Source organism: Mobula hypostoma, chromosome 1 (genome assembly GCF_963921235.1).
Source record: "Mobula hypostoma chromosome 1, sMobHyp1.1, whole genome shotgun sequence".
Lineage (NCBI taxonomy): Eukaryota > Metazoa > Chordata > Chondrichthyes > Myliobatiformes > Myliobatidae > Mobula > Mobula hypostoma.
Window position 1 is genome coordinate 188,244,705 of NC_086097.1, and position 23,343 is coordinate 188,268,047.

A 23,343-nucleotide genomic window follows, 5' to 3' on the forward strand; every position below is an offset into this window, starting at 1 on the left:
ATCAGAGCTATCAAGCCAGTATGTTGTAGAAAACGGGACGCCTCGGGGAGTGTAGTGAGTCCAACTTTATTCTCCATTTTGATAAATGATATATTCGTAAATATTCCAACGGAAGTGGGGAGGTCATTGTTTGCAGATGATGGGGCTTAGTGGAAAAGAGGGAGAAATATTGAACATATAGTTACGAAAATGCAAGATGGAATTAATCAAGTTGAAGAGTGGGGGACAAAGTGGGGTGTTAAATTTTCCGTGGAGAAGACAAAAGCCATGTTCTTTACAAGGAAAAAGCTCAGGAGACTTAATTTGAATCTGTATGGATTCAAACCTGGAGAGAGTTGAAAGTTTTCGGTTTTTTGGGAGTGCACTTTGACTTGAGATTAACATGGAAAGAACATGTGTAAGGGGATTTCGACTTTTATGTTACTGCGGAGGCTAATTAAAATGGCGTCTTTGTTATGTTAATGTGGGGAATGCGGCTTTGTTGTGTTAAACGCTGAGATAGTTTGCGCTAGCGGCTTGTTTTGGTTTAGAGGGTGATAAGAGAGTGCTATTAACCAATTGGAATAGTTGTTATGGTTTTGGTGTATTTGAAGATACTGTATGCGCGGGGTTTTGGGGCAGAAGGCAGGAGAGAGAGAGAGACAGAGGATGGATGAGGTGCTGTGATGTCCGCTAACGGGGTCGGACCCCGAGGAGGGCGTTTGGCGAGGAGACAGAGACGGACTCGTGTGGAGCGTCTGGTCGACCACCGTTGTTGGTCTCAGGCGGCCAGTTGAGGTGGTCCGAGGGGTCGCAGGGTGAAGAAGAAGGTCCTTGAGCTCCAACGGTTTGGTGCACGAAGAGATTGAACTTTGATAAGTGTGGCGCCTTTTATTTTCCTTTTATATTTTATTCTCTCTTAATTATATAGTTCCAGTAATATCTATAAACTGTAAATCATTTAATTGCATCTGGTGTATTGTCTGTTATTTGGGCGGGGTGGGGTACATCACACAGCATCCACACAAACGAATTATCCAGTTTGGCGGGACCGAGGCTGTTTCCCTAGACGACAGCGAGCCCAGCGAGCCTGGGGACGGCCAGGGGGGCTACACATGTTAAATATGTAGTTACTAAATGCAAAAATGTGATAAATATGATGAAGTGTCTTGCTGGATTGGAATGGGGTGCTGATTTTGCATCACTGAAGTATATTTATGTAGCATTAATGAGATCAAGATTAGACTATGGAAGTATTGTATACGGGTCAGCAGCAAAATCTGTGCTAGCAGAACTGGATATCGTGCAAGCTCGGGCTCTAAGGGTGTGCTTGGGAGCAGTTAGAACTTCCCCAGTGTGTGCACTCTAAATTGAAGCAAATGAAATGCCATTGGGGCTGCAGCGTAAACAGCTGGAGGCCAACTACTGGATTAACTTAAGGGGGCATGGTGATAGCCATCCTACAAAAAGGGTGTTGCAGACATGCTGGGAGAAGGAGAGGACACAAAAAGAAAGTTTTGGCTGGACAGGACAGCAAACAGCAAAAGATATGGGTGTATACGATAAACAGTTTTGTCCAAGTGTGGTGTGGCCTGTCAGACCTTTCTGGGCATTAGAAAATCCCTCTGTAGATTTGGAATTGCTTAAGATTAAACACAGTAATAAGATGGCTGATATAGTGAATATCATAATTATAGGGAATGTAAATATAAAGACATACAGATTTTTACAGATGGATCAAAGGATCTAGAAACAGGTGCAACAGGGTCTGCAATTATTGTGCCAAGTTATCAAGTGGAAATTAGCAAGAGAACACCTGATCGCTTGAGTGTATATGCAGCTGAAATGTTTGCCATATTGTTAGCACTAGAATGGAGTGAGCAGGTTCATTGTAATAATATTGTGATAAGTAGCAATTCTGTATCAGCCCTTGCAAGCATTAAGGTGAGTACAACTAGTGGTCACCAGGATCTGCTTTATGAAATCCTGTTTGCAAATTCAAGACTGGCTAAACAAGGCAAAAATATCACATTCATGTGGGTTCCAACACATTCAGGTATTATGGGAAATGAGACAGCAGATAGGCTGGCAAAAGCAGCAGTCCAAAAAGGATCTATAGAGGTCAATATTAAACTATCAAAATCAGAGGGGAAGAGCATAGTGTGGAGAAGGATAAATCAACAGTGGCAGCAGCATTGGGATAGAGCAATAAAAGGAAGACTTTTTTTTGAGGATGTAACTATGAAAATAGACGAGGGAGAGCCAGTGAATGTAGTGTACCTGGACTTTCAGAAAGCCTTTTTGATAAGGTCCCACATAGATTAGTGGGCAAAATTAGAGCACGTGGTATTGGGGGTAAGATACTGACATGGATCGTAAATTGGTTGTCAGACAGGAAACAAAGAGTAGGGATTAACGGATCCCTTTCAGAATGGCAGGTGGTGACTAGTGGGGTACCGCAAGGCTCGGTGCTGGGACCGCAGCTATTTACAATATACATTAATGATTTAGATGAAGGGATTAAAAGTAACATTAGCAAATTTGCAGATGACACAAAGCTGGGTGGCAGTGTGAAATGTGTGGAGGATGTTGAGATAATGCAGGATGACTTGAACAGGTTGGGTGAGTGGGCAGATAGTGGGCAAATGCATGGCAGATGCAGTTTAATGTGGATAACTGTGAGGTTATCCACTTTGGTGGCAAGAACAGGAAGGCAGATTACTATTTGAATGGTGTCAAGTTAGGAAAAGGGGAAGTACAACGAGATTTTGATGACCTTGTTCATTAGTCACTGAAAGTAAGCATGCAGGTACAGCAGGCAGTGAAGAAAGCTAATGGCATTTTGATCTTCATAACAAGGGGGGTTGAGTATAGGAGCAAAGAGGTCCTTCTGCAGTTGTACAGGGCCCTGGTGAGACCACACCCAGAGTATTGTGTACAGTTTTGGTCTCCAAATTTGAGGAAGGACATTCTTGCTATTGAGGGAGTGCAGCGGAGGTTCACGAGGTTAATTCCCGGGATGGCGGGACTGTCATATGTTGAAAGGTTGGAGCGACTGGGGTTGTATACACTGGAATTTAGAAGGATGAGAGGGGATCTGATTGAAACATATAAGATTATTAAGGGATTGGACACACTAGAGGCAGGAAACATGTTCCCGATGTTGGGGGAGTCCAGATCCAGAGGCCACAATTTGAGAATGCGTAGGCCATTTAGAACAGAGTTGAGGAAAAATCTTTTCACCCAGACAGCTGTGGATCTGTGGAATGCACTGTCTCAGAAGGCAGTGGAGGCCAATTCTCTGGATGCTTTCAAGAAAGAGTTAGATAGAGCTCTTAAGGATAGCGGAGTGAAGGGATATGGCGAGAAGGCAGGAAAAGGGTACTGATTGTGGATGATCAGCCATGATCACAGTGAATGGCAGTGCTGGCTCAAAGGGCCGAATGGCCTACTCCTGCACATATTATCTATTGTCTATTTACATTCGATTCAGAACAGAGTAGATATGGGAAGAAGTAAGGGAGTAAAGCAGAAGGAGGAAGTAATTATAAGTAGACTGAGAATTGGGCACAGCAACCTTAATGGTACTCTGGCCATCATAAATAATCATCCAACAGGTTTTTGCAATCTTTGTCAGGAGGCTGAAACAGTAGAGCATATCGTTATTTCATGCAGGAAATTTGCACAGGAAAGACAACAAATGTTACAACAATTACGCAAAATAGGACTGGTAGAGAACAGTGTTAAAGGTTTATTGGAATGTGGAGAGAGTGATCGGGGAGGAAATGGTTGTTTAGTTTTCTAAGGGCGACGGGACTGGAAAGACGGCTTTAAAATGAATGGGCAATGAGGGACATTAAATCCTGAAGATGGCAGTAATGCAACAGTGTGGATGCCAACTGCTGTAAAAACTCAAGGAAGAAGAAGAAGAAGAAGAAGGTTAAAAGGGTACAGCAAACATTTACAAGGGTGTCACCAGGACCTGAGGACCTGAGTTGTAAGGAAAGGTTGAATAGGTTAGGTCTTTTTTCCTGAAGGTAGGTTGGGGGAAGATTTGATAGAGGTATACAAAATTATGAATGGTGTAGTTAGGTTAAATGCAAATAGACTTTTTCCACTGAAACTGGGTGAGACTATACATGTGGTCATGAGTTAAGGGTAAAATAATTAAGGTGAACATGAGGGAGATCTTCTTCACTCAGAGGATGGTGAGAGTGTGGAATAAGCTGCCAGCGTAAGTGGCCGATGCAGGTTCAATTTCAACACTGAAGAGAAATTTGTATAGGTACATGAATTGGAGGGCTATGGTCCGGCTGCAGATCAATGGGAACAGGCAGGCCAGTATTTTGGCAATCAGTCTCTATATAGGTGCCGATCTTTTTACAGTCATTCCATTTGTTCTCTTCACTGTTAAGAGTCATAGAAAAGTACAACACAGAAACAGGCCCTTCAGCCCATCTCTTCTGTACCGAGTCAATTAAACTACCTGCCCCCTTTGATCAACACTGGATCGATGGGAGTAAGCAGTTTAGTGCGCCTCTCCATAATCCCTTTCCTCTTATGTAGATGGGTGGCACGGTTGTGCAGCTAACACAGCCGTAGTTTCACAGCTCCAGTGACCTAAATTTAGTCCTAAACTCTGTTGCTGTCTGTGTGAAGTTAGTTTGTTTCCTTGTATCCACGTTGGCTTACTTCTGGTGTCTGTTTCCTCTCAAATTCCAAAGAATTGTAGGTTAGTACAGTATGTTAATTGGCCACTGTAAATTGACCTAGTGTGCTGGAGCTATAAGAATGTGGGAAGAATAAAATGGAATTAGTGTAATGGCAGAAGAAATAAAGGTGTGGGCTATTTTCTAAATGGGGCAAAGATTCAAAAATCAGAGGTGCAAAGTGACTTGTGCAGAATTCCCTAAAGGTTAACTTGCAGGCTGAGTCAGTGGTAAGGAAGGCAAATACAATGTCAGCATTCACTGTGAGAGGACTAAAATATAAAAGCAAGGATGTAATGCTAAGGTTTTTTAAGGATTTGTTCAGACCGTACTTAGAATATTGTGAGAAGTCTTGGTCCCCATTTTTAAGAAGAGATGTGCTGGCATTGAAGAGGTTTCATTGGAGATTTATGAGAATGATCCCAGGAATGAAAGGGTTAACATATGAGGAGTGTTTGATGTCTCTGGGCCTGTACTTGCTGGAGTTTAGAAGTATGAAGGGGGATCTCAATGAAACCTATTGAATATTGAATGTCCTAGATAGAGTGGATATGGAAAGAACGTTCCCTGTTGTGGGGGAGTCTAGGACTTGAGGGCACAGCCTCAGAATTGAGAACAGAGATGAGGAAAGTTTTCTTTAGCCAAAGGATAGTGAATCTTTATCGTTGCTGTGCAGGCCATGTTATTAGGTATATTTAAAGTGGATAGGTTCTTGATTAATCAAGGCATCAAAGGTTATGAGGAGAAGGCAAGAGAATAGTTTGAGAAGTATGTTAGATCAGCCATGATGGAATGAAACAGACTCGATGGGCCGAATGGCCTAATTCTGCTCCTATGTCTTGTGATCTAATGGCTCTGACTCTCTGAATGTAAGAAGCAGGCTGCTTTCCCTTAGTGGAACTATTATTCATGCTTCTCAGGGTCTTCCTTCCAATCTTAAACAATGGAATCTTAAGCAGATTCCATGCTGTTGTGAAAAATTAGAATTAAAAATGTATTTCACAGTTATTACCTCCCAAGGGTGGAAACTGAACTTTACACATCGCCCCAGTTTCTACAGAACTTATGTCAACTATTTTGAAATAACCCTTTATGATAAGTTATAAAAGCAAACCCTTTTTACAGAATAATTCAATATTGCAACTGTGAAGATTTGTTCTTCAGTTCTCCAGCCTCTGTAGTAATGTAGCTGCTAAAAAGCTAATTGACAAGCTCCTGAAAGCTCTGGAAACTTATGTGCACTGACTAAGCCCACTTTGGTTAATATTACTTCTAATGGGCCTTCCATGAAATTCGCAACTTTATCTCCCAAAGGGCCTGTTGCAATTAATATAGAAACCAATGGGTTGGATATGACTTCCTGTCCCAGTACCATTTTCAGGCCATTTAAACTCTTAAGCGCTCACAAATCTGAACACTCAAAGAAGCTGAAATTTAGACTGACACTACACTAGCACAAGCAACTGGAAAAGTTAAGTTCAAAGTACTTATACTGTTTTGAAATTCCTATCTTTTATTCTAATTATCAAATATTGTGTTTCAGATATGCAGTACATGACATGGATGAGTTTTGTGGTACTTGCCTGGAACTGGAACTGCTGGTTTATTCCCATACGCTGTGCTTTCAATTATCAGAATCCACAGATTCTTTCCATCTGGTTAACTATAGATTATATCTGTGATTTCATCTATCTGCTGGATATGTTGGTGTTCCAGGTCCGCTTGCAGTTTGTGAAACAGGGAGACTTAATAGTAAGTTTAACTTTCATCAAAGTAATCATTCAATTGCATCAGTTTATCTGAGATATATGGCATAGAATCAGCCCAAAGCCCAACTATTCCGTGCTGATATTTATAGTCCAGTAAATCTTTCAAAGTAAGCTTGATATTCCACCTCATATTCACATGCTACTTTCTCCTAAATGTATCTGTACTCTCCACTTCAACCAATTCCTATGATACTGATTCCCATATTCTTAAGGCTAATTGTCACTGTTATTACTAATAATTGCAGAACTCCTTTTTTTCGACTTTTGCGGGGTACGAGACAAGGATGTCCATTAAGTCCCCTGTTATTTAATTTGATGTTGGAACCTTTGGCTATTGCATTTCGTGAAGCTAAAGATTTTAACTAAGAAGTTATTTGATCAGGTTGATTCTATTATTTCATCTTTTATTTTGAATAATAAGAGACCAAGAATTGGAAAATATCATTTACAAAAATCCAAAAAGAATGGAGGTCTTGCTCTGCCTAATTTAAGAATGTATTATTGGACGGTTAATATACATTATGTGTGTTCTTGGTTATATTGGACTGATAAATTGAACGACCACCTTGGGTTGATTTGGAACTGAAAGCTGTGAAACAGTTTTACTTAACTTCGTTATTAGGAGCCTCGTTACCTGTACAACTGGCCAAAATTTCTATTCTAAATTTATATCCTATGATTAAGCAGTCATTACAAATTTGGTACCAGTTTTGTAATTTTTTTTTAATCTTAAAAAATTTAACCTTCTTAGTTTAATTTATCGAAACTATTTATTTAAACCTTCACTTAGTGATCCTACCTTTTTTCTTTGGAGGAATAAAGGAGTTTATTACTTCATGGATCTGTTTCAAGAAGGTTGATTGATGTCTTTTGAGAAATTAGTAACTAAATATTCTCTCTCGCACTCACATTTCTTGCAATATCTTCAGGTCAGACATTTCTTACAAGAATATTTAAGTAATTTTCCATATATACAAGATTCTGACCTGTTAGACATTATTTTAAAAATGAATCATTTAGTGAAAGATTTTATTGGGAAAATTTATAATTTACTATTACAACAGTATAATTATCCTTTACTTAAGATTAAGCAAGATTGTGAAAGAGAGCTTAACATGACCTTGATAACAGAGAATTGTTTGCGAATTTTGAAGTTGGTTAACTCTTCTTCGATTTGTGCCAGTCACTCTCTAATTCAATTTAAAATTGTACATCGTTACTACTTGACAAAGGAGAGACTGTCTAAAATATTTCCTAATGTTGATAGTCAGTGTGATAGATGTAAAACTAAGACGGCTACATTGACACATATGTTTTGGTCGTGTTCTGTATTGAAACAGTTTTGGAAATCTATTTTCTCTATAATTTCTAAAGCTTTAAAAATTAATTTGCAAACTAATAAATAGACAGTTTTGTTCGGTATAATTCCTCAATATATTCACGGTATTTCTATATCAGACCAACATGTTATTGCATTTGTCACATTATTGGCCAGAAGGACTATTTTATTGAAATGGAAAGATGGCCTCTGCTCCCACTTTGATACAATGGTTCACTCAGGTGATGTTATGTCTTAGTTTGGAGAAAATTAGAAGTCGAACTTTTAATCCTCGATTTGACTTTGAGAAAAGGTGGGGTTCTTTTGCCTGCTACTACCATTTGATTGGAGTTAATTAAGGTGGTCCCCTTCTGATTCTTGTGTAATTGGTTTTGGTTGGAGGCTTGATGTTTTTCTTTCATGGAAGCTTGTATGGCGTATAGCTCCGGGGTTGTGCTCCCAATGGATTTTTTTTCGGTTAGTAGGGGGTTTTTTTCCTTCTTTCTTTTTTCCAAAAAATAATAGTTCTAGCATTTTGTTTTTTCTTATTATTATTGGTATACTGTTTAGCTTGGTTAATCAGTTATTTGATAGTTTAACTCTTATTGTATATATTGATATGTTGATTTAACTACTTTAATGTATTTTTTGTTGATTTTCAGTAATAATTGGTAAAAAGATTTAAAAATGATAAGTTTGTGGCCTAAGGTAGAAGGAGTCAATTTTAGAAAACCTAGCACATTTATTTTTCAACATAGTACCCTCCTTTATTTACACACTTAGTCCAGTGGTCGTGGAGCATATGGATCTTGGACCTCCAGAAAGTGTCCACAGCAGGGGTGATTGATAAGTTCGTGGCCTAAGGTAGAAGGAGATGAGTTATACAGCTCTCGTTACATGCACATGCAATTCACCTCTTTGATGATTATACAGAAAGTTTGAAGTTAATAACTCATCAGGGGTGATTGATAAGTTTGGGGCCTAAGGTAGAAGGAGATGAGTTATTAACTTTCTGCATAATCACTCAAAGAGTTGAACTGTATTTGCATGTAACGAGAGCTGTATAACTCACCTCCTTCTACCTTAGGCCACGAACTTATCAATCACCCCTGCTGTGGACACTTTCTGGAGATCCAAGATCCGTATGCTCCACGACCGCTGGACTAAGTGTGTACATGTAGGAGGGGACTATGTTGAAAAATAAATGTGCTAGGTTTTCTAAAATTGACTCCTTCTACCCTGGGCCATGAACTTATCAATCACCCCTCATATTATAATCATATTAGATAGCTTCTAGTTGTGCTCTTCGTCACGAATGGAAGTATTCTCTCTCTGTTCTCCTTTATCAAATATATATAATCATTTTGAAGTCCTCTATTAGGTATCCCCTCAGCAGCCTTCCTCGTGAGAAAAGAGACCAAGTCCATCTGACCGAATCAGCATTCATTTATTAGTTATATTTTAATGATAATTAATAATGGCTCTAGATGTGACCAAGCCATTCCAAAACAGCAGATCCCATATTTTTGACTATCCCTTGATAAACTGATCAAAATCAGGATTGAATCTGGTAGACGAAAACTTGATGTAATGTTCCCTGGAGCATCAAAGGGAAAATTGAGTCAGAACTCCTGGTCCTGATTGGCATACAATGTGTAGAGCAGACTTTCTTTTTGGGCTTGTTTGCCATCAGAATGGTGCAGGGGCGGCGCTAAGGTGGTGTTAGCTGGTGCTATAGCCCCAGCAGAAATTGCAATAGCACCAGCGTAGCACCACCAAGAAATAAACTGAAATTTCACATACAAACTGCAGCTGCTTTGCTTTCTCTGTATAGTTTTGAATACAGCTTGTTTCTCCAGTTGATCTAGTGAAACAGCGCCCCAATTACCATAGCACCCACGCAGCAATAAAGTTATAAACTGTCAGATCCACTCTACACTTCTACTTATTCGTTCATTATCAATGTCTTGCCGTTGCTGTCCTGAGATCAGTTAAGCTGATCTAAGATCACTTAAGCCTTCCTCGTGAGAAAAGAGACCAAGTCCATCTGACCGAATCAGCATTCATTTATTACTTATATTTTAATGATAAATTAATAATAGCTCTAGATGTGACAAGATCTCACTCTCACTCACGTGAGATATTGATAGCATACAACTAGGCGCAGATCCATGGTCTCGTGAGACTAACGGATGCCACACACACAGACACACACACACACACACACACACATTATGCTTTTACAAGCTAGCGTGGGCCTGGCACGTGCATTATTTTGGCCGGCGTGAAAAATGGATCAATTTTTAGTGAGAAAACGACCTCATCCAGATGAATTAGTGGTGTCTCAACCTGAGCCTGTCTTATTGAAAGAGACATGCAGAAAGAAGTAGGTAGGGATGAGGACGACGGCAGTTCATCGAAGGAGTGTGAGGGTGAAGAAGAGGAACAAGAAATGGAGCAGGATTCGGAAGAGAACGTGGATGAAGCTGTTCTTGGTGCTAGTGGGAATACTGTTAGCGATGTTAGCCAGCAGCCTGAAGAAAGATCCTGTCGGCCAGCATTGAAAAAGTACCCTTCACTGCTCGCAACAGTTTGGCAATCAGCAAAGGAGTTTTATTTGTGGCTGGTTTGACTGACTGGAATATTCGATCACGAAAGATATTACGTTCTGCTTCGCATGCAGGCATTTCCTGTGTGGACAACATGGGTTCCATTCTGAGTCTACCTTCACTGTCACCGGTTACTGCAACTAGCGGAAAGCTACAACAGCTTTCAAAACCCACCATGTAAGTGCAGCTCATAAGTTTGCTATGGAGGCGCGGGCCGAATTCAGATTGAGAAAACAAGACGGTTCAAGATTGGGAAATATGCTTGATAAACGACATGCAAAGATTGTCCAAGAAAATCGTGAGTATATGAGAGCTGTGGTTGAGACTCTAGCAAGGACAGACAGTGAATGACACAGTGGAATTTCTAGCTCCAATGAGACCCTACCGCAATGCATTTATAGATTTATACAAACTAATCTGCATATCACTGACTCTACCTGTGACATCTGCCTCATGCAAGCGGAGTTTCTCGTGCCTCAGATGCCTCAAAAACTACCTAAGGAATAGCAGCGGCGATGCTCAGAACAGCAACTTGGCCCTGTTGGCCATAAACAGCCGGAGGACCAAAGCACTTGACATCCAGAAAATCATTGATGCTTTCACTACCAATCACAACAACAGATGAATTGTGCTTCTCTGAAAACATCAATGGTGAGTGCTGTTGATTTTGCTTAAATTTGGGCCAAGACTAATGCTGATTATTATTATTATTTTGTGGTGGATACCCAATCGTCCTTATGTTTCCTGAAAATCCTAAACTATTACATTTACTGCTATTAAGCCTACTGGTTTTGCTTAGACTTCCAAGCGGAGATTCTGTTGATTTTTGTTTTAAGTTCAGTAGCCAAATTAATTGAGGTATTGCATGGTCAGAGTACGATTTGTCCAACTCCTGGTAAAGCCTTGCATCTGTTGTTTGCCTTATTTGACTTTAATAATCATGTATCTATTGGCATTGTCTGTCTATGTAATGTGAATAGCAGTGGACATTGTGGGTGAGTGTTGTGTTTTTCAGTTGAAAAGCACGCACTTGACGCTGATTGCGGGATTGGTGCGTGATTCACATTGTGCGCTGTGGGTCAGATGCTCTGTTGGTTTGTTTGTTTATGCTCCATGTAGCCCAGGTCGTGTCCGATGCTGTTGACACTGTCACAGTTCACTTCTATATTATATTTATCAATTGCTGCTGCTTGTGAATCAACAGAGGCATTTATAGCAGGCACATAATGCTTGAAACTGACTTTTGAACGCCATGCGTCTGGCCTTGTGAATACATATTACAACACAGCACATCCCTCAGCACCATCACTGAATCATTCAGCCCCACTGTAGCACCAGCAAGAAAAAATCTCTAGCACCGCCACTGGAATGGTGCCAACAAGGGGTGACTGTTTAGGTGCAGCTTCGATGGGAATCATCAAAAGTTCCCATTCAGGACTACTACAGCTGAAATCCACACTCACAGCCATGGGTATTTCAGGAAGAAACATCATTTTAAGACGTTTAAAAAATCTGTCAATACTCAAAATTGATGGATCCCAGATGGCAGAGCCAGACTACAAGTATGATTGAAACACAAAGGTTTTAGAACCCCCCCCCCACTCCCTATTATGCTGCTGGCGAAGGTACAGCCTCTGGAGAATAAAATTGAAGGCCTCCAAGCAAGATTGCTGTACCAGAGGGATGTCAGGAACTGCTATGTACTTTGCTTTATGGAAACATGGCTATCCCCTACCATTTCAGACGGAGTATTGCAGCTCAATAGCTTCGCCATTCTCTGCAAAGACAGAACAGCTCAATCTTTTAAAGGCAGATGAAGTGGAGTATGCTTTATGATTAATTCATCATGGTGCACATTCATGATGGTTCTTTCTCTTCCCTGCTCACCCAACAGCATCAGTGTGAGGACCTGGAAGGTATGGTCAAGGGAGGCAGAGGAGCACTTAAAGGACTGCTTTGAGTCAGTGGACTGGACAATATCCAGGGGTTCTTCTTTGAACCCGAATGAATACGCCACATTAGTCACTGACTCCATCAAGATCTGTGTGGATGAATGCATGCCTTTTAAAACATAATGGATATGCCCAAACCAAAGCCTGTGGATGAACCAGGAGATTCATAGTTTTCTGAAGGTTAAACCTGTGGCGTTTAAGACTGGTGATCCATAGCTATACAAGACATCCAAGTACGGCCTTCAGATGATTGTGGACTTCAGGAAGTGGAAGTCAAGGGGACACACCAACCCTCATCGAGTGATCATCGGTGGAAAGGGTGAGCAGTTTCAAGTCCCTAGTTGTCAACATCTCTGAAGATCTACATTGATGCAATTACAAAGAAGGCATGACATACATTTCATTAGGGGTTAGAGGAGACTTGGTATGTCGCCAGTGTCACTCACAGACTTCTACAGATATACTGTGAAGAGCATTCTAACTGGTTCCATCACTGTCTGATATGGAGGGGCCACTACACAGGATCAGAAAAAGCTGCAGGTAGTTGTAAGTTCAGTCTGTTCTAGCCCACCCAGCAATGAGGACATCAACAGAGGTAATGCTTCAAAAAGGCAGCAACCATCATTAAGGACCACCATCATCCAGGACATGCTATCTACTCATTGGTACTGTCAAGGAGGTGTATAGGAACCTGGAGATATACACTGAGCATTTTAGGAACAGCTTCTTCTCCTCCATCATCAGATTTCTGAATGGACAATGAATCCATGAACACTACCTCACTATTTTCCCCTCTCTTTGAACTTCTCATTCAATTTATTTTTATATATACTTATTGTATTTTGTTTTTTTATTATTATGTATTGCAATGTACTTCCACCACAAAACAACAAATCAAACGACATATGCCAGTGATATTAAACCTGATTCTGAAGCACAGAGATTCAAGAGCAAAACTTGCTATTAATTTTTCCAGAACATCTAGGAGAGAAAATCAGTACCATCTTTGCCAGCAATACTGTTACACCATCAATTAAGTTTTTCTATAATCTGCATGACTGAGAGGCCATGATAGTTCTATACTTTAAAATATGTTGAAGATTTCTGCCTAGACCACATTTTAAGGCAGTGAGTTCTAAATCTCTACCAACTTCTGTGTAAAAAAAACCTTCCTGTGGCTTTGCTCTAATGCTTCTCCTAATTATTGTAATGTTAGAAATAATTTAATTTGACACTTTTCTGCTCAGCTGACCAGACTATGTATGCCATTCTGAACTCAAATGCTGTTCTCATTCCATTCAATCACACACTTAATGTATGTAACATCCATAAACTTCTTCATGTCCCCCTGATACTTAAATCTAAATTATGTCAAAAACATCAAATAGGACTTCAAGATTGCTGGAATTTTGCAGTTCAACTAAAGGTCTAAAGAAAGCAAACTCGCAGTTGTTAGCGTTAGTTGCATTAATATAGTCTCTGACATCCAAGTGATAGGAGCCATAGCAATTTGCACCTACCAGGAATGCAACAAAGATTTGCCACACCTGAATATCAGATCTCTGGGAGTGAACCTTTCTTACTCTTAAGACACATCTTCAATATTTTCTGTCATGGGTAATGAACCTGGAAACACCTGAGAGAGTTTTTGTTGGACCACCCCAGGAAGCATGCATAAGGTAGTGAGTGAGCATGGGAGGGAGGTTAGGTTTGTTGGAGGTTGACATGATATCAGTGGGGCAAGTATTGGTATATCCTATTGGTTTGCTGAGACTCATTGATAGTTCATACATTGAGCTCTATGTAATTGAATAATCTAAACAACGTTACCATAAAATTCCAACTATTTGGACCTCTTTACATCTTCTTTCTATTTTTTCATAGATGTCAAAAGTTGGTGACTAAAATGTTTGGTATTATTTATTTAAATAAAAGCAGAATACAGCCATTGTTGTAAATATTAATAGAAAATGCTAGAAATATTTAGCTTTGTCAGGTAGCATCTGTGAAGGATCAAGTAAAGTTAGTATTTCAGGTCAATGATTTTTCACAAGAACTGCAGAATTTTCTGTTTCTATTTAGAATGAGCGGTCAGCAGGCTGAAAGTGTGTTTATCCTGTGTCGAGCTAATGAACCCTGCCATTTATTTACTCAGACCAAATATATAAACATTGATTTAAACTATTTTTAAACAGCCAGTATTTTTCATAAAAGGCTTATATGAATAGCTGATTTTTATATAATTATTTCCCATTTACATGGCAGCACTTCTGAAATAATCATTTCTGCTTTATTTCCTCTGTTACAGTACATTACTCTTTTTCCTCATTAGCTTTTGTATAAATTATTTGAAAATATTGAACAAAATTCCCCTCTGGGATGTACAAATAGGAAATTAAGCTACTAACTATTCACTATGCTTCTGCAGAAGGAGCTGTGCCATTGTTGCCATGGTAGCTAGCTTACTAATGATTTCAGCTCATTCAAAGTGTCCAATCTGTCAACTGATGTAGAGTTCTTCCAGGTTTGTTTTGTCATCTTGAAACATGTAAAGAGAAAAGTATTGCATTTATATAGTGCACATCAAGAACTTCTAAAACCACTTGAAGCTAAGTAAATACGTTATTACTTTAAATGTTAATACACCTATAATATAGAAAACAAGGATTTAACAGAATCCCACTAATAGCCGTGTGGTAATGACTGGTTGTGAAGTTTGAAATTAACCTACCCAAGAGCTGTGGATTCTGAGTCGTGTATATTCAAGGCTAAAATGTTGGAATATTGGATTATAGAGAACGAGGTAAGAAAGTGGGACTGAGACCAGTGATGAAATCGATCTCAATCTTATTGAATGCAAAAGCAGGTTCAAGGAGCTGTCTGTCCTACTGCTGTTAGCATTATATTCTATGTCTCATTCTAAAGGTGTTTTTTTCCAACATTGAAGGTTTGCTCAGTACTGCAGAGAAATGTCAGTTTAAATTTTTGTGCTCAAGTCTTTGGAAAGGGATTTAAATGCACCATTTTCTGATCCAGAGGTAATGGCATTAGTACCCCGTCTATGTTTATCCCACCAACTCAGTATTAAGATGCTTAGCAAAATTGCATATATTATATACTTCTCCTCCAAAGTATTTTATTAATAGTGCTTTTTTTGTGGCACTCATCTGAGTGTAAAAGTAATGGAGTATCTTTAAACACAGTGGAAAGCATAGTTGTGCATTGCTGTTAACAAAACTATCTTCTGATATAAGTACTAAACATATTTTGCTGTCTAACGTAGTTACTGAAAATACAACCTAATTATGGCTAGTAATTTAATTTGGCTGGCACACAACATACTGATATTTCATATGGACATACCAGCAGAATTAACATTGTCCCTCAAAATTTCCATAAAATTTAGAATGAGAAAAAGGTGGGGACTTGCACTTGGGTAGCACCATAAGGACATCTGGAAGTCTTTTATGTCCACATAGTTATGTGTGAAATATCACTATTGTAATGCAGGAAAATGCAAGAGTTCTACTCATAATAAATCTGATATTTAAAAAGTTTTTGGGTGTTTGGTTCACAAGAATGTTGGCCAGGAAATAAGGAAAACCTGATTTTTTCAAAACCAACAGCTTTTGTAAAGAAAAGGTTTTTCTGAAAATCTAACTAAATCTCTAAACACAAAGCACTGTTTCAATGCTGATTTAATATGTCATCTTTGCTTAGCATGGCATGCAGATGTAGCAGAATTAAATATTGGCACCAAGCTTCTAGCACCTGACCCATCCTTAGGGGTAGACATGAGAAATGTTACTAAAATGGATGTAACCTGCAGTTGGAGTGACTGTGGGGTTAGAAACTAATTTCAGAATTAATAAGGACTCCTGGTTATGAATAGTCCATTTCAGTTTCACTAGTAATGTTGTGGTGGCATGTAATAAATGTGCTAGACACAAAGATTCCATGATTTTTCACCACTTCCCTTTTTTCACAGTAGGTTTGTATTTGTTGCCTTCCAGCCCACAGGGTATGAATTAGAATCTAGGAACTTTTGAAAAATATAAACAATTAAATTTCCTATCTCTGCAGCCGTCTATTTAAAATCCTTCAGCCATAGGCCAACAAGTTCAAGAAATACATATATTTGTCTTTAGTCTTATTAATACTTTCTTTTTTACTGATATTAAATTACCTTAGTTCCTTATTTTATTCTTGGCTTTTTGTTTTCCACAATGATGTCAAAGGACCACATATATAGTAAATAGAAAGCGTGAAGTATCATAATATATCACCTGTGGAACCAGAGGAGCCAACACATTTGATAACATTTATACCATCATCAAGAACACTTACTATGCCATCCCAAAATGAGTGTTCAAGAACATCTTCAATCTCTCTCTGCTGTAGTCAAAGGTTGGCGACAATCACACCAGAGCCCACGAACAGCAGCGTGAGCTGCCTCAACAACTGTCACCTCGTGACACTCAACTCCTGCCTAAACAAGGACCCGGACCTGCTGCAATTTGCCTATCGCCACAGTAGGTTTGCAGCAGATGCAATCTTACTGGCTCTCCACTTGGCCTTGGATCACCTGGACAATAGCAATACCTACATCAGCCTGCTGTTTGTTGATTACATCTCAGCATCTACACTATCACATCCTCAGTTCTAATCAATAGGCTCCAAAACCGGGCTTCTGTACCTCGCTCTCTAACTGAATCCTTGACTTCCTCACCAGGAGACCATAGTCTGTGTGGATCAGAAATAACATCTCTCTCGCAATCAATATTGCTGCACCTACAGGACTACTTTGAATCAGTGGACTGGACTGTATTCAGGGATTCCTCTTCGGACCTGGATGAGTTTGCTGCAGTTGTTACCAACTTCATTAAAACCTGTGTGGATGAGTGTGTGCCTACAAAGACATACAATACATTCCCAAGCCAAAAGCCGTGGATGAACCAGGAGACTCATCATCTCCTAAAGGCTAGATCTGTGGCACTCAGGTCTGTGGCATCCAGAAAACCAGGTATAATTTGCAGAGGCCTATTTCAAGGGCAAAGAGACAATTTTGAACGAGGTTGGAGGCGACATCAGATGCATAGCAACTCTGGCAGGGTTTGCAGGACATTACTTCCTACAAAGTGAAACCCCATAGCATGAATGACAGTGATGCTTCACTACCAGATGAACTCAGTGCTTTCTATGCCTGCTTTGAAAGGGAGAACACAACGACAGCTGTGAAGATCCCTGCTGCACCTAATGACCCTGTGATCTCTGTCTCAGAGGCCGATGTTAGGCTGTCTTTAAAGAGAGTGAACCCTTGCAAGGTGGAAGATCCCAATGGAGTCCCATGGGAAGATCGCTTGGAAGAGGCCTTTGAAAGGAAGCTCTCCAAGTATGCAGGACTGGTCAGCAACTGTCAGCAGGCTGGATGAAGAGCAAGGTGTCTCCCAGTGGAGGTTGGTTGTAGGGGATTTGCAGCCCGTTCTTCAGTTAGAGCCTTCAGCAATTTGGGCATCGAGGGAGAGAGAAAGAGGAGAGCCATCCGCAGTACCACCGATGTGGCAGAAGGGGCCTCAAGATGGCTGTGGCTCAAAAGAGGGGAGCCATGGAGTCATAAGTAGCTAGCCATCTGGACACAAGCCGGGGTCTGATCAGCCTTGGCTGGGTCACCTGGAGGAGGGTGTATGATGTTGAAAGACCCGAAATATCTGATGATTCGAAGAACATCACTGAAGGTGTGGCCAGAGACATCAGGAGATGGATGTACACAGTAACGCTCTGAAAACCTGTGCCAACCAACTAGCGGGAGTACTCAAGGACATTTTCAACCTCTCACTGCTATGGGCGGAAGTTCCCACTTGCTTCAAAAAGGCAACAATTATACCAGTGCCTAAGAAGAAAAATGTGAGCAGCCTTAATAACTATCGCCCAGTAGCACTCACATCGACAGTGATGAAATGCTTTGAGAGGTTGGTCATGACTAGATGGAAGTCTTGCCTCAGCAAGGACCTGACCCATTGCAAATTGCCTATTGCCACAATAGGTCAATGGCAGACACAATAGGACAATGGCTCTCTACACAGCTTTAGACCACCTGGACAACACAAACAACTACATCAGGATGCTGTTCATCAACTATAGCTCAGCATTTAATACCACCATTCCCACAATCCTGATTGAGAAGTTGCAGAACGTGGGCCTCTGTACCTCCCTCTGCAATTGGATCTTTGACTTCCTAACTGGAGGACCACAATCTGTGCGCATTGGTGATAACATATCCTCTTTGCTGACGATCAACACTGGCACACCTCAGAGGTGTGTGCTTAGTCCACTGCTCTGCTCTCTGAATACACATGACTGTGTGGCCAGACATAGGTCAAACACCATCTACAAATTTGCTGACGATACAATCATTGTTGGTAGAATCTCTCAGGTGTTGACGAGGGGGCATACAGGAGTGAGATATGCCATCTAGTGGAGTGGTGTCGCAGCAACAACCTGGCACTCAATGTCAGTAAGATGAAAGAGCTGATTGTGGACTTCAGGAAGGATAAGACAAAGGAACACATACCAGTCCTCATAGAGGGATCACAAGTGGAGAAAGTGATCAGTTTCAAATTCCTGGGTGTCAAGATCTCTGAGGATCTAACCTGGTCCCAACATACAGTATCAATGTAGTTATAAAGAAGGCAAGACTGTGTATATATTTTATTAGGTGTTTGAGGAGATTTGGCATGTCAACAAATACACTCAAAAACTTCTATAGATGTACCGTGGAGAGTATTCTGACAGACTGCATCACTCTCTGGTATTGAGAGGAGGGTTACTACACAAAACACACTCAGTGATTCAGGAACAGCGTCTTCTCCTCTGCCAGCCAATTCCTAGATGGACATTGAACCCTTGGACACTACCTCACTTTTTTAATATACAGTATTTCTGTTTTTTGCACATTTTTAAAATCTATTCAATATACATATACTGTAATTGGCTTACTTATTTATTATCATTATTTTTATTTTTTTTCTTCTATGTTATGTATTGCATTGAACTGCTGCTGCTAAATTAACAAATTTTACGTCACATGTCAGTGATATTAAACCCAATTCTGATTCTGATTCTGCACCTGATGTTGATGTATGTTTAGCCCACTGCTCTATTCTCTCTAAACCCACAACTGTGTGACTAGGCACAGCTCAAACACCATCTGTAAATTTGCTGATGATGCAACTATGTTGGCAGAATTTCAGATATTGTTAAGGAGGTATACAGGAGCAAGATAGATCAGCTGGAGAGACATATGCCATAGCAATAACCTTGCATTCAATGTCAGTAAGATCAAGGAACTGATTGACCATATGAAGGAGAAGTCAAGGGAACACACACCAGCCCTCATCTAGGAATCAGCAGTGGAAAGGGTGAGCAGTTTTAAATTCCTGGGTGTCAACATCTCTGAAGATCTATCAAAGGCCCAACATATTGATGCAATTACAAAGAAAGCACAACAGCGAATATTAGAAGTTTGTGGAGAATTGGTATGTCACCAAAGACACACGCAATTTTTAACTGATGTACCGTGGAGAGCATTCTGTCTGCTTGCATCACTGTCTGGTATGAGGGCGGGGGGGTGTTGTTACCGAACAGAATTAGAAAAAAGCTGCAGGAAGTTGTAAACTCAGCCAGCTCCATCATTAACTCTTGCATCCCAAGCATCGAGGAGGTCTTAAAAAGGCGATGCCTCTAAAAGGGAGTGTCCATCACCAAGGATGCCATGAACTAGGACATGCCTTCTTCTCATTGCTACCGTCAAGGAGAATATATATGAACCCGAAGTCACATAGTCAATGGTTCAGAAACAGTTCCTTCTTCTCTACCATTAGATTTCTGAATAATCAAGGAATCCACAAACACCATCTCACTATTTTTCCCCTATGTTTTTGCACTACCCTTTTAACTAATTTCACTGACCAGTCTTTATGCAACTTAGTTGCAATTAAATGCAATGCAATTAAAAATATTGTGCATAGGAAAATATTGTTTTATATGACAAACGGTGTTATGACAAACTACCATGTATGACAATAGTAGAGGTAGTTGCATTAAGCCGAGCCTGGGTATTCCTATCTTTAGCTCTTTGCTTCTGGTGACATTATGGAACTGATGCATTCAATAAAACATATCTCTTATGGCAGCAGCACCATCTGTAATGCCAGCTTTCATTTGATTGACAAATGCAATTTTGACCCACAGCAAGCAAAATGCGCCACTTAGTGCCTTGATAAAGATAGCCACTTTTGTCGCACTTTCTTGCCTGTTCTGGAATGTCAGTCCAATCCTTTTGTGACCTTAATTTCATTTCAACTAACCTTTACAGTGCACGTAATTCGTTATGGCAATCTTTTCAATGAGTTATATTGAAATAAGGTACCTGTGTCAACATTGCCATAAAAACCATTTATAAGAAGTTAGTCCTTCTATCTATTGTGATAACTGTCTATAATAATTTCCATTTAGGAAGAAATATATAATCCTGGTTTATGGTTTTTGAGAACTGGCAGTAACAATACACAAACAGATATTTATTTACTCCTTTCTTGAAAATTCTAATGATGCAAACAGGATGCATGTTGGGAAAGTTATTAACAGGTGTGAAAATATTCAGCTGGAAAGATCCTTACCACTTTTGTAGTCTCCTTGAAATCATGAAACTTCTTGCTAACTCTTTTTTATGCCTGAGGGAAGAGTGAACACTCATTGCATACTTTCTGCTTACCATTTGCAATTCACTAGGGCTGTTCTTTTCACAGTTGAAGCCATTAGCCCCTCCATGGCATCAGCTCTGAAATACAATGTATAAGAAAGCTGTTAAGTCATTTATACTAATTATTTTCACAAAGTCTGCCTGTCCTCATGACGCCATTGTTCATTTGTTAACATGAGAAATACAAATAGCCATTAACTCTGCTGATTCTACATTCCTGACAATGGAAATAGATCTGATATTGCAAGGGATCACCTGTTCCAACAAAACATTGTAAGCAATTATCATGTAAGATCGATTCAAGTGAAATTTATGAACCCATGATGTTAAATAAATACGTAGTACTGGTGCGTAATAGGGGAGTGAGGTAAGGTGGAAATACCAAATGAAATCTTTAAATGGCTGGAATGGCTGAACCTTTCAGCTGCAGAATCAGTAGTGGGGGTGATGATGAATAGTGAATGTTAGCAATAGCTGATTTGGTTGGTAGGAAGCTGTTTCAGAAGCTTTACATGTACAAAGTAATTTTGTGCTGCTGTTTGAAGCGCTTTATATCATTCCCATAATTCATAGTTAAAGGAAAGGAATAATTTTTGGTATGATAATCTTCCGTCAATTTGGCTGAGTTGGCTGACCTGCAATTTGGATTAAGGAGCCTGGGTGCAAAATTTGACCAAGGACCAGAAAATAGGGTTGTGGTGATTGGTTGTTTGACAGACGGCAGAGAAATACATATTCATATCCCAAAGAAATACATTCAGAAAACTGAGATGAATCAATAGAAAATAAATTCTACCATTGCACAGTGGATGTAGAAAAAATGTAATGTATAGAAATATTTGAAGTTGACAGAAGTTCTGAAGGGAGCTAAAAAATGTACAAGATATTGTACATGGAATACAAAAACGGGTAAATTATGCTAAAACATTATAAAATAATTGGGCCTCAGCTGTTTCAAGAAACTACAAAATTAGGGATGATATCAAGCTCCTGGAAGGTATACAATAGCTGAGAGTTTGCTAAGTGATGAGAGATTTCTGTTATGTTGTGTGGCTAGATAAATTGGACCATTAAGAATACTTAAATGATAATTTGACTGAGGGATTCAAATTATTGCAACTTTTTGTAAAAGAACCCACAATAAGAAGAATCAGAAATCAGACACTGTAAACCAAATGTAATTAGCAGAAGAGACAGAGAAGAGATAAGTATTTTTTACCTATACCTAGGAAGCCACTATCCTTCGCTTTACACAGCTGGCCGGGTAATAAATGTTGATTCAATAGTAACTTCCAAATGAGAATAGGATAATTGCTCAATAGTGAGAAAGTTGCAGAGTTATCAGGAAAGGTTAAGAATGCTGGACTTCTTGGAAAACTTTTACAAAGGGTTAACAGAGGCAGAATGGGACAAATGGTTTCATTTCATGCAGGAAGGTTCTAATATTCCACGATAAATCCATTTATATTGGAAATGCAGGAAAGGAGAGAAGTACTGCCAGTATATTGGGAAGTTATGAGGAGGGGAGGAAGACCATGTCTAGGAACAGTGCACGTCATCGGAAATGCAGAAGAAACACATCTAGCCCAAAGAGCACTCCAAATAATACTTGTCTAATATGATTATATTTGAAGGCACAGCAAAGACAGAGGTTTGGTGCATGTTGCTGCAAAGTCATGGACTGAAAATGTAATAAGCATTTATGGTGCACAAGATCAGTATATATCAATTTTTGTTCTCCCAATAGCACCAGTTTTCTGTGTCATTGTGCACAATGGGAATTTCAATGTTATTTTCCATTCACATTGCTAATGACAGAAGCTTGTGGGCTTTAGCACATTTACAAAGACTGGAAAGTGCAAAGAGCTGTTAAAATAGACTGAAGGATATTTTATTTTGCATCTGTTGAAATTACAAATGATTCGAGAATAATCTCTTCTGATTTTAGATGAGAAAATGGCAAATACTGTATATTTGGTTCTCTCGTATTAGATTTCTTAGTATTCAGAAGTATTAAAGAGGTGAGCAAATTCTAAATATGTAATTCTATAATACTGATTTTGTAATTTATTAATTTTCTTGCTGTTTTAGAATGATAAAATAGAAATGAGAAAACACTATATGAAATCATTAAAATTTAAGGTAAGCCTTATTTAGCCAAAAACATCTAAACAATTAACAAATACATGTTTTATTTCTGTTGCTGTTCATTGTTAAGAAGTATGCTATCTAATTTAAAATCTGTT

The 23,343-nt window shown here is 39.5% G+C and overlaps 1 protein-coding gene across 1 annotated transcript in view; it reads left to right on the top strand.

Moving 5' to 3' along the window:
- LOC134348340 (cyclic nucleotide-gated cation channel beta-3-like) overlaps positions 1–23,343 on the top strand; it is a 163,520-nt gene that overhangs the window by 70,198 nt on the left and 69,979 nt on the right. The window contains exons 7-8 of the mRNA XM_063051588.1: positions 6,232–6,440; positions 23,189–23,239. Coding sequence (XP_062907658.1) covers positions 6,232–6,440; positions 23,189–23,239 — 260 coding nt within the window. The remainder of the gene's footprint in view (positions 1–6,231; positions 6,441–23,188; positions 23,240–23,343) is intronic.